The following is an 11925-nucleotide window of genomic DNA, read 5'->3' as shown; positions in this document are numbered from 1 at the left end:
CTTCAAAACGTTGATTGCAAGTGACAGATGGCTCGAGTTGGAGCCTGGAGGGTGCTGTGAGGATGAGAAAGCTGACCAAAACCCAATATGACAAGATCAGCACCATGGAAAAGAACTGGGCTATATAGTGCATAGGAGCTCTGTTTTAGTTTATCAGGGCCACTGGAGAAAGAGAGGGAGAGAGAGAGGGAGAGAGAGGAGGGGAGGAGAGGGAGGGGAGGAGAAGGAGAGTGTGGGGAGAGAGGTAGGGACACAGGCAGACAGTAAAGAGAAAAGTGTTTGCAGTTGCAGAAGGGGGAAGCATTTTTGTTGGATGGGATAAAAACAGCCATGGAAACTACATCAGAGGAGAACCTAGAGCAGAGCCAGGACAACAAAGGTACCAGTGAGCCCCAAGGGGGGCTTTCCACCCTCTTGTTTACTAAGGCTTTAAACTACTTGAGACTGCTGTGGTTCGTGCCACACAATAGAGGGCTAGCCTCCACTCGGACGAGTAGCTATTCGGTCATGTGGCTTTCAGATAGAGCGGACTCACTCCAGCATCACTCTTTTGTCTGTAGCGTGTGAGAGGAGTCCGTGGGATGGATAGGGCGCTCGTTGGCGTGTAATTGTTGTACTTGTGTGGACTAGTGGGCATGAGTCTGTGATTTGCTCGGAGTGTGGGGACGCTCGGGGGGTGGACTGGGGATTCCGTGCTCCATGTGGGATTTGTTGTTGGCTGGTGAGCCGAGCGGGATGTTTGCCATGTGTTCACTGTCGCTCGCTCAATCTCTTCGCCCCGGCTCTCGGGTGCAGGGGGAACATGGGTCGCTGCAAGATTCACTTTTGTATGGTGTCCCTGCTGATGTCCCAGTCCTGGTTATTATCCATATTTACACCCCCACTGCTGCCAGTGATGCTATTAATGCCTAGTGCACAGTGGGGTCTTGCAGTGAGAAGCGTGATGATAGTGATGGTGATGGCCAGTGAGTGGACAGTGGTTGAGGCATGGTGGGAGTTGTTTGATATTAAAGCCATGTTGATGTTGAGAGAGATCAACACAAAGACAAGCACATCATCAGCACGGAGACATGCCACTCGGGATTAATCGGTCAGAAGCAGCGGCAGTCCCTCATCCCACCCCCACCTCCTGGCGAGCACACTCGCACACAGCACAAGCACACAGTAGCCAATCAGTCTCCACTGCTCCAGGAGCCCATTGATTTCTTTGACTTTCTATTGTCTCCCTTGGAAGAGGGAGGGGGGAGGTGTTGTTTTTTTGAGGTGACATTCACCACAGCTGGTGGTGCTTTTGTTGTTGATGATATCATGGGCGAGAGCAGCGGAGCTTTTCCAGCAATCACATGGGGGGCTGTGGAGTCTGGACTTTGGCACACAGGACACCTGGGATGTTTTTGGCTGACGCTCCTGGACTGATGAGATCTGGCGCTCGGGGCGGACAGCAGAGGCAGACGTGTCCTGTCTGTCAGCGCCTTTGTGTGAGAGGGGTCATGGCCGCAGCCCACTGGACACTTCCACTCCTCACACCTCACCTGTGCAGGATAACACACTCTGTAGTGCAGCCAAGGGGAGTAGACAGTTATGACAACAGAAATACTGCCTTGTTGTGCTCCTGCTGTGCTATATAAAATGACCCTGCTCAATGCTGAAAATGGAGCAAGAGTTGGTGCTTAGGTCAGAGATGGTGTAATTAGATTGTTTTGTTGATAACAGTTCCCACCACACTGGGCAAAGGAGAGCAGCGGAAAATGAGAATGCATCTCGTAAACGGCGCCTTGGCCGCATGCCCCCCCCCCCCCCGGGCTGCCGGCTTTGGTGCTGAACTTCAACAGAAAACATCTGCTGTTGTTGTGGGATGCATTGCAGACAGGATGGCTGCGTGGCTGTGTTGGGGTGGCTGATGCAGACAGTGCAGCAAGATCAATGCCTGGGTCAAGGTGCTTGGGAGAGAGGTCACATCCTTGGTCACATCCTTGATGTGGGTCATGTCTCATCCACACACAGTGACAGGGGATAGGTTTCTCTGCGTGTCTGTGGTGGACATCAATGTAATTTTCCCTTTTTTGCTGAATGCTTTACAATAATCATGAAATACTAACTAATACTGTATGTTTCATATGTTTTCATGAAATGGAAGGCTGATACACAAGCTAGAGCAGGCAAATAGCACATGCAGCTACATTTTTGGAAAGAAATTTAGCTGCCACACCAGGCTCTTGTTTTGCTAGCTCCTGCACACAACGCCTCCTCCTCATCAGTAGAAGAGTTTCCCTGAGTGGAAGTTGGAAACGGCCAGGTCTTAACTCACTTCTGCTGTGCACTGACTCAGTAGGGGTGCTACAGAATATACAGATCACTTTTCAATAACTAGTAGTTAGTATTATCATGGAGATGACTTTCCCAAATAATGACAAGCACACTGTGTGTGTGTGTGTGTGTGTGTGTGTGTGTGTGTGTTTCAGCATGTGTAAGAGAGAGTGTGCATGTGTGTGCATGTGTGCGTGTGAGAGAGAGAGGAGAATTCTTCACTTCCTCATGTAAACCATTGCATGGCTTGTTTGACAGACAGGAAGCCCACATTAGGTGCGTGCAACATGCTGCTGATGGAGACGGTCCTCTATGATTACCTGCCTCAGAAGCACGCCACAATTACCCAGGAGAAATGGAAGATGGAAAATCATATACTCCACACAGACAGACCATAATTACCTGTAATCACTCACAGTGAGCAATGATGCTGTGTGAAAGACACATCACCTCCCATATGTCTCGGAGTCTATTTGCAGACACTGTAACAAAGGCGCCTCATCAGGGCTCCTGCCTCAGTCTCTGTTATTGTTAAAGAGCTGCCTCTAATTGGGAGAAGCCCAGGGAGGAGAGCATGTGCCTGTTTGAAGTGGTTCCCGTGGCTCTTCAGACGGGACCCATCTGGCTGGAGGCTGTGTGCTGTTGACAGACTGGAGTCACATGCTAGGAGGTGGTCTGGAGGGAGGGAGGGAGGACAGGGAGAGAGAGAGAGAGAGGGAAGAAGCTGTGGCTGCAGCGGGATGGAGTGGACTGGAGTGGGCGGTGATGGGGATGTGGGGTGTCATGAGGGGTCACTCTGTTGGGGAGGACTTTCTGTGACTCACATTCACTCTTCCACTGAGTTGCTGTAATTTCCTGGCTGCTATGTGTCTGTTTATCTTTAGTGTGTGTGCGTGTGTGTGTGTGTGTGTGCGTGTGTGTGTGTGTGTGTGTGTGTGTGTGTGCGTGTGTGTGTGTGCGTGTGCGTGTGCGTGTGCGTGTGTGTGTGTGTGATTGCATGAAATGGCACGTTGATCAGGTTTGGCAGAGAAAGGTGGACACTATACTGTATTAGTGCCAATAGTAGAGATTAGAGACTCCTGGGGATTGCCTTACTTACCCAGAACTGATGTCATTTACAACAAGCCCTTTGGTAATCCGTCCTAAACACTAGATTTCACCCGCTGTAATAATTGGATATTATTCTCTCTCTCCCTCTCTCTCTCTCTCTCTCCCTCTCTCTCTCTCTCTCTCTCTCTCTCTCTCTCTCTCTCTGTGAGTATGTGTGTGTGTATGAAAATTGTGTGTGTGAGAGAGTCATTTCAGAGAGAACAGATATGATCAGTAAATAGGCCAAGAGGAAGCTGCTGGAGTGTGAAGTGAGTGTTGGGATATGATGGGATGTGGTGGGGTGTGCTGGGGTGTGTGTGTGTGTGTGTGGGGGGGGGGGGGGGGCAGGATGCCCTCTGCTCCAGCTTTGCATAAGAGAGCGGAAGACCACTCGCCTGGGTCACCGCTTCTCTGAATAGCTCTCCCCACCGAGACCCCGGCTTGACCAAACGCCCAGCTTTCACACTGGACGCTTTGTGTCCATTGAGAAGCATCCTTACTGTCTTCCTCTCCTTTAGTGTGGTGCAGTTATGCTATGACTCTCAGTAATGAGAGGACGACAGTTTGGCAGTGTGTCTCTGCAGCTGGCCGCGGTCATTATGCCTCTGCCCGCCTCGCTCCCCAGTGCAGGAGGAGAAGTCTGAGTGAAAGGGGGGTTTTGTCTGTGCTTCAGCCAGGGGATCCGTCAGGGCGCAAGAGCATGTGAAAGTCATCAAGGGAAACATTGCCAATGTGATTTTCATTTAGCGCTTGTGGTTTGCCCTGCGGCAGTCCTCTCTCTCTGCGTACTGTGTTTTCTACGATGTGTGCATACGTGTGTGTGGCCATGTTATCTGCATGGCAAATAACTCGAGACATCGCTCGAGACACAGCTGCAGAACAGAAAGCTGCCTTGCTAACAAAGGAGATGAATGAGCCACTGTGGTTTAAATAAATATGAATCTACAGGTTCATGTGGGGATGGGGAGAACCCATACAGTTTGTGGTGGTGAAATCCATTGGGTATTGAAAGCCAGTATACTAGGTGTTGTCATCACCTCAGACACATCATCAGGCATCCTTAGTGCTTTATCAAGCAATGGTCCATTGATTATCTGTGTGTTTATGAGGTTTAGTCGTCATCTTTGGTGCCTGCTCTTTTTGGAGTAGAATTGATATTATTTGGTCCTTTTATAAAGGGGCGTGTGTGTGCTTAAAAAGCCTACATGGCTGGTGTTGTCTCACATCATGGGTGTGGCCAAAAGTTTTGCAAATAAATGTCATCGCCCATTCAGTCATTTCAACCATCTATTTACAGAACTTTCAAATGAAGGTCCCAAGAATTGTCACCACCTCTCTTCTTAGTAGTGACAGTCTCTCATAATGAATCTCCCTAATCCACTCGGATGGCACTGTAACCCTCTGAGTAAGTATGGCCATGTGCTTTCCTTCTCTCTGGACTCCCACACATCAGGTGACTGCCTGTGGTTCTTGGGCTCTCCACAATCCCCAGTCACTGTTACCTGGGCCTGCAGAATGAGAACATGCTACTCAGCGGGGGCCGTAATTCTTGTGAAAGCAGTGGAAAGCCGCTGAGTTAACTGTATAACTGTGTTAACTCCATGTGCCTTGTGAAGGAGTTGTGCTGGTTCGCGTGATGAGTGGCTCAAATATGTGCTTGGGCCCCGGCGTTGCACATAGTGTTGGCTCCCACGTCTCCTCTCCAGCTGAACAAACAGCGGTGCGGGTTTTAAAGAGTTATTTAAGACAACACGTTAGCTGAGCCTCAGCGCCACTTCAACCCCAGAGCTGGAGAATAAAGATCTTTGTTCGCCACTCGGTTTTAACAAGGTGGGATTTCTGCTGCACGTGCCGCCTGTGTAATACCATCAGTGTGTTAAAAGTAAAACAGGATGGGATCAAGAGTTCAGTGAGCGCCGCGCTCTCTTGGTTTAACCTGAGTAAGTACAACACGCCCAGAGGTCTGGATAGGGACTCACCGAGCGCAACACAGGCCAATATACAGGGGACACTGGGGGGAAAGGGTGGCACCTCCAGACGATTAGAGTGGCTTTTGAAGCTGGGTTTCGTCTGAGGAGCATGATCGGTGATGACATCCACAGCTGAACCTCCTCTGTGGCAGGAGGTCTTACTTGGATAAAATCCCAAACCCAGGTTCTCCAAGGTCTGAGGTCTCACGTGAGCTAAACCAGAGCCCGTCCTGGAGGGGAGGCATGTATATGAAGAGAGGGGGATGGATGTCCCAGCAGAGAGTGAGAAGTTGTGAACATGGTGCAGGCACTGATCCCTGTTATTCACTACTCATCTATGTGGAAGCAGTGGCATTGATTAAGCCTCTAAATACACAGTGGCCACAGCCTCAGGGTTGGACTCCCACTTTGGTTTTAGCCATGAGGGTGTGTAATCACATAGTGGGGGTTTCTTCTGGAGGACAGACTGTGTGTAAAGCACAGAGTGACAGTGAGCATATTTCCCCTGAGATGAGTGACTGGCTCGTTCGGACTGAGCTCCATGTAGAGCAGCCATCCGCTCGGAGCTTTCCGCTTAGTGTGGCTGTGTTCAATTTCCTGACACAAAGTGCTGCCCAACCTGTGTCCGCTCTCTCTCTCTCTCTTTCTCTCTCTCTCTCTCTCTCTCTGGCTGTCTGTCCTCTGTGTGTGCGTGTGTGTGTGAGAGTGTCTGTTTGTGTAAAATGTGGGTAGTGTAATGGACTCAGCCGCGGGCACACTCACTGAATTGTGGTTAACGTGCTACCATGGCAACTGCTATTCACCAGCCCAGGGACAAAAATGTTTTTATGTGTCTGTGCCACACAAAAGGTCGGCATGAACTTTCTGACAGTGACTCCATTCAAAGGCGCATTCGGCTGTTAATATATGTTTTAATTTCCTTTGTCTCCCAAGAGAAAGAGCACAATCGAACTTTCAGGATTTCAGCTGCGCTCAAGGGGCTTTAATTTAGATAAGCTTTTCTGTTGTTATCTGTTCTCCCACTTCACACACTGGCATGCAGAACAAGAGTAGATTCAGAACTCTCAGGTTGAATGTCTGCTGAACATACAGGGAATTTGAATTCTTTGTGTTTATAGTTGTGGACATTATAGATTCTATAAAGACAGATGATTTTAGACCCGCTGATGTCTATGTAAACTGCATACATCGTCACACACTATGCTCTAGAGTAATATACATTGAAGCAAGACACTGGGCTTTGCCCATTTGGGTCAGTTAATTTATCCATTATGAATTGGCATTGATTTCCATTAGGGGGCTGGCTGGCACTCGTCCCCCTGACCTGCCTGGCTCCCGTTAGTGTGCTTTTATTCAGCTGACAGACAGCAAAGCTCAGCAGCCATCACAGGCTAGCCCACAGGACTGCACTTCCCACTTGCCTCCAGTGTGGGGATGGCTCACAGAAATGGGTGTAAGCTGCCCTGGCTTAGGCAAAGGATTCCCTTATGCTGTGCTGTGAACAACATTGTTTGTGCTCTGTTTTGCAAAGTCCTATCTTTCACCCAAAGGCCATTCTAGTGTAATTAGTTTCTCAGTAAAATCACAAGTTTTTAATGTTTTGCACCAACCTAGCGCAGGCTGTGATTTGTGTTGTAACTCACTGTCCACCACTGCTCTGTTGTTTTCTGAGTTCATTGCTCCCTGGAACATATCAGAATGTATCATATGTCATGTTTTGTAATGCTTAGCTGAGATGCTTAGCTGAGACTTGTTAAGTCACACTGAATAGCTGATCTGTACTCTCTGTGCGGGTCACTGATGGTCATTGTTATAAATGTTGTCTAAGGGGAAAGGGGAATAGCCACTGTTTTAAGCGGGGCATTCCAAGCATTCATCTGTGTCCACACATCTAAAAGCGGTCAGTGAGAGGTTTTTCTTCTCATCGTTCCCTAAAACAATCACTCAGCTCATGCTGTCAGGAAGGAAACACTATGATGTGTGTTTACTGCTGTCCTATAGCATATCAAGCAATTTTACAGCAAATATGTTTGGACAGCAGATAAAACTTATTTGTCAAGCCCCTGAAAATACTTGTATTGTATGGTTTCATAGATAGTAGTAGTATGGTTTAATATCTTTGATAGTATGGTTTAATATTTTTGATGTGTGTGTGTGTGTGTGTGTGTGTGTGTGTGTGTGTGTGTGTGTGTGTGTGTGTGTGTGTGTGTGTGTGTGTGTGTGTGTGTGTGTGCACTCTTAAAACTAATGTGTTGAGAACAACACAACTTGTGTTGTTTTTAACACATCTCTGTGTCCAGATAGGGACAACACAGTTTGTGTTGTTTCCTTTTTTTATTTGTTACCCAATATGTGTTGAAAATAACACAACTTGCATTGAAAGCAACACATTTTTAACACATTTCTGTGTCCAGATAGGGACAACACATTCGTTTTAAGAGTGTGTGTGTGTGTGTGTGTGTGTGTGTGTGTGTGTGTGTGTGTGTGTGTGTGTGTGTGTGTGTGAGTGTGTGTGTGGAGAACATGATTAACTGAGCTCCTCCCTGGGCTGTGTTCTGTGTGCAGGTTGCTTTGAGTGCTGTATCAAGTGTCTGGGCGGCGTCCCGTACGCCTCTCTGGTGGCCACCATCCTCTGCTTCTCAGGAGTGGCCCTCTTCTGTGGCTGCGGCCATGTGGCCCTCACTGGCACCGTCACCATTCTGGAGAACCACTTCTCCAAGATCACCAGCGACCACACCATGCTCACAGATGTGTGAGTATGGGCATACACAGCGAGTTACAGGGACGGGGCTTGGGTAGACAATGGTCTGATTTATCTTTCATTATGTAATCAGTTGTCTTTACATTGTCTTTACATTGTGTTTAGTTATCTCTGCATTGAGTGGGTCAGATTTCATCTTTTCTATGATAAGATGGTGATTCCTACTGCCTATGTCGGAAAAAAAAATACATTTCCTAAAATGGGTGTCTTCAAGGAATTCTAGTTGTCATCTAGCAAGTGACATAATGTGGATTCTTTAAGGCCCTTTGGAGACCCTTCATTAGAGCACTGTTTATTTTACAAGGCTGAACAGTGTCGTTTTCCATTAAACAGATCCTCCACAAGAAATACATCAGCGAGTATCTATTCTTGACTTGTTTGGGTTTGCACTTCTCAACGCCTCTGGAGTTGGGTCATGCATTTGTCAGTCCCTTTGACATCTGCTTGTAATTTACAAACACACTTATCTCTCACTTTCAGCCTCTCAGCAAGTGAGTCACGAGTCAAACACTAAGGTCACACTGACACTCCTGTAACACAAACCCACTGATACTGGGTTATTTTTTTATTTCATTTATTTTTTAGTGTATTCAGATCAGGTTAATTGAATGGGACGTGTTTGGCTCTCACTGTGCTACAGAATCCAGCTCATGCAGTACGTCATCTATGGCATCGCCTCCTTTTTCTTCCTGTACGGGATCATCCTGCTGGCCGAGGGCTTCTACACCACCAGTGCCGTCAAGGAGCTGCACAGCGAGTTCAAGACCACCATCTGTGGCCGCTGCATCAGTGGAATGGTGGGTTCCCCTCACTCCAGCCCCATGCTACACCACTGGCTTGTGGCACATGCGCTCAATGACCAGTTGAACGCAGTTATGTTCTTCATACACATTTAAAGTTGAGACCTGGACCACTCAGCTGTGTTTCTGCTGGTTCTAATGGGGTTGGTCTCTGCTGGTTCTAATGGGGTTGGTCTCTACTGGTTCTAATGGGGTTGGTCTCTAATGGGGTTGGTCTCTGCTGGTTCTAATGGGGTTTGTCTTTGCTGGTTGTTGCAGTTTGTGTTCCTTACTTACATCCTGGGCGTGGCCTGGCTTGGGGTGTTTGGCTTCTCGGCAGTTCCCGTGTTCCTCTTCTACAACATGTGGTCCACCTGTGCAGCCATGAGGTCACCTGTGGCCAACCTCACCTCTGTGGACTCCATCTGTGTTGACGTCCGACAGTATGGTAAGGCTAAAGAGAGGGACTGTGTTTCTCTGTGAAATGTTCATTTTATATGAGTGAGCCTTACTGTTCGGTGGCCCATTAATTACCTCTTTATGGATTATCAATGGAATGAGAGTGTAATAGTTTGTCAAGCTTTGTATTGGGTCTGCTGTCAATTACTATTGTGATACTAACTTGTTCTTTTTTTCTCTGAAGGAATTATTCCATGGAATGCAACTCCAGGAAAGGCTTGTGGGATCACACTAAGCGACATCTGTAATACCAGTGAGGTATGTAGAAATTCAACTCTACTGTAGATGAAGGTGTGGGGTGGTAGAGGGCACAAATACCAACAACCTTTAGTGAAACGGAATCTAAATGGCAGGCTGCATCCTTATCAGTAATGTGTACAAGTCCTCTGTTGGAATAGTAAGGATCTGATCTGTCTGTTTCTCCTCAGTTCTACCTGTCCTACCACCTGTACATTGTAGCTTGCGCTGGAGCAGGAGCCACCGTCATTGCTCTGGTAAGTTTCCCTCGACCCTCATTGTCTCTAATCAGTGAATCCCATTTACCTGGTGTCTATCTAGAACGCAATGTGAAGTGCTCCCCCACCTGAGTCCATTTCCCATGCAGTGAGACAGAGTGCAGACTTACCTCTCCTCATTAGCAATGTCATTCGCTGCACACCATCTGCTTCAAGGCCACTGCCTCACTTTTTAAATGAACAGACAGGAGTGAGGTGACGTGTCCTCATTCAGTGGCCGTGGCCTTTGTACATCACAGATGCTATCATTCTCATTTTGCCCTTGCCACAGGAAGGATGCAGATCTTATTATTTCCTGTCCACAGGTGGCTCATGAATATGTGTTTGTTATCTTACAGGACATACAGTATGCCTTTCTCTACTAATTCTGTCCCTTGCATTAGATTTTGAGCATGGTGTCTTTTCACCCTCATTGCTTCACATGAACATCTTCTCAATCAGTGTTCAAAACCTCAACCTTTCAATCTTAACGATACGATACGATATGATGTGTTTTTATTCATGTCTTGCAATCATACTTGTATAAATATACATCTCATATGTAATCAGGATATGAATTAGGAAAAGGCCCCAAAAAAGCTGCAAGGAGCTGCTAGTCAGCGTAGGTGTGTGCAGCAGTGAGTATGGGGGTGGCTTCCCAGTCTCCAGATTGTTGTCTCACTCCATTTTATTCTGTTCTCTTCCACCAGCTGATCTACATGATGGCTACCACTTATAACTTTGCTGTGTTGAAGTTTAAGAGTCGAGAAGACTGCTGCACTAAGTTTTAAGAGCACAGTACAGTTTATGCCACTGCACTGAGTAGAGAAAGCAGCCACTGACAATACGGACTAAAAAAAAAAAAACAGAAAATAGAGAGAAAACCGTGTTCCATTTCTATTGACATAATGTGTAAATAGCAGATTGTATGCATTCTTTAGTGTTTTAGACCCAGGGACAGGTTTGGCTGGAGGGACCCCCTTGTTAGCGTTGTCTTAAGGGTGGGATTAGGAAAAATGGTGTTCTTTCCCATTCTGGAGTACAACCACTAGGATGAGGAAAGTTTTTTTTTCCATTTCTAGAATAAATAAAGAGAGGAAAAAGAAATAGCATACAACATCTATGGAAGGATAAGGGAGAGTGATAATCAGGAGTCCTTCGGAAGGTTGTTTTTTAGGCTTCAGTGTATATGTCAACATTTGGTAGTAGTGTTTCCTAAGTTTTGGGAAAAGAGTTCTTTGTTCCTAGTGTAAATTTGTGCTCTGAGACCCAGCCTGCCGTGGCACAGTGCCTTTCCCCATAAATGTTTACGTTCCTCCCATCTTGTGCCATTACTATTTTTTGAAGCTGGTTAAGTATTAAGTATTACAGTCGTCAGTATTATGGTAAAACTACCTTAAAACCAAGAGCAATGCTTTTACAATATAGTATAAAACAAGTTAAAAGCAGAAAAACAGACATTCCTTCACAGTGGTGAAGGTTTGGGCCAGTGCCAAGTGTATACTATATGAGAATAGTCTCCCCTCTATTCTAATGCCATTTTTATGGGACCTTATTCTGCCTTGATTGCCTCAGCTGATGATAGGTTCATGTTTTGTTCCATCATTTTCTTTTTACTCATCCAGAAATTTCCATTCAATTGTGCCAAGAGCTCAAATTATTTTGTTTTAACACAGAGCCTGCATGCTTATTTTCCTCAATTCCTTAATGTTTATGAATACTGATATTACATATTTCATGAATATTTAATTTTTTCCTAAGATTTTGAGACTGTAGTTATTATTTTCTCTTTCTATACAAAATAAACATGCTTTGTGTACAAAATACCAATGGTCTTTTTTATTATTGTGTTCAGTCTCTTTGAGATTGAGCATTGACAGGACAGGAGCCACACATGAATGCCACTCTCTCCTCCATGTTATGTTACTAACATCCATTTCACAGCTTGCATGCTCTGCAGAATCCCCCTTCAACTCCCTCACTGCCTTTCCCTTTCCTCGCTGCTTCTAACATGTCCCTGACCTAGAAGTGTTTTGTTGTATAATATTAATAATGATGATAAAGTT

General features: G+C 46.4%; 1 protein-coding gene across 3 annotated transcripts in view; it reads left to right on the top strand.

The window, feature by feature from the left end:
* Positions 1–11925, top strand: part of gpm6bb (glycoprotein M6Bb) — a 30489-nt gene that overhangs the window by 15758 nt on the left and 2806 nt on the right. The window contains exons 1-7 of one of the 3 annotated variants that reach the window (XM_042083956.1): positions 284–379; positions 7932–8118; positions 8768–8924; positions 9186–9354; positions 9550–9623; positions 9794–9859; positions 10570–11685. In XM_042083956.1, coding sequence (XP_041939890.1) covers positions 331–379; positions 7932–8118; positions 8768–8924; positions 9186–9354; positions 9550–9623; positions 9794–9859; positions 10570–10650 — 783 coding nt within the window. In that variant the 5' untranslated portion in view covers positions 284–330 and the 3' untranslated portion in view covers positions 10651–11685. Of the gene's footprint in view, positions 1–279; positions 380–7931; positions 8119–8767; positions 8925–9185; positions 9355–9549; positions 9624–9793; positions 9860–10569; positions 11686–11925 lie in introns of those variants that run through there. The other 2 variants (XM_042083940.1, XM_042083947.1) reach the window with 2 other exon arrangements.

Source organism: Alosa sapidissima, chromosome 2, assembly GCF_018492685.1.
Source record: "Alosa sapidissima isolate fAloSap1 chromosome 2, fAloSap1.pri, whole genome shotgun sequence".
Classification (NCBI taxonomy): domain Eukaryota; kingdom Metazoa; phylum Chordata; class Actinopteri; order Clupeiformes; family Clupeidae; genus Alosa; species Alosa sapidissima.
Note: the sequence above shows the minus strand (reverse complement) of the source record. Positions and strands in the feature narration are given on the sequence as shown.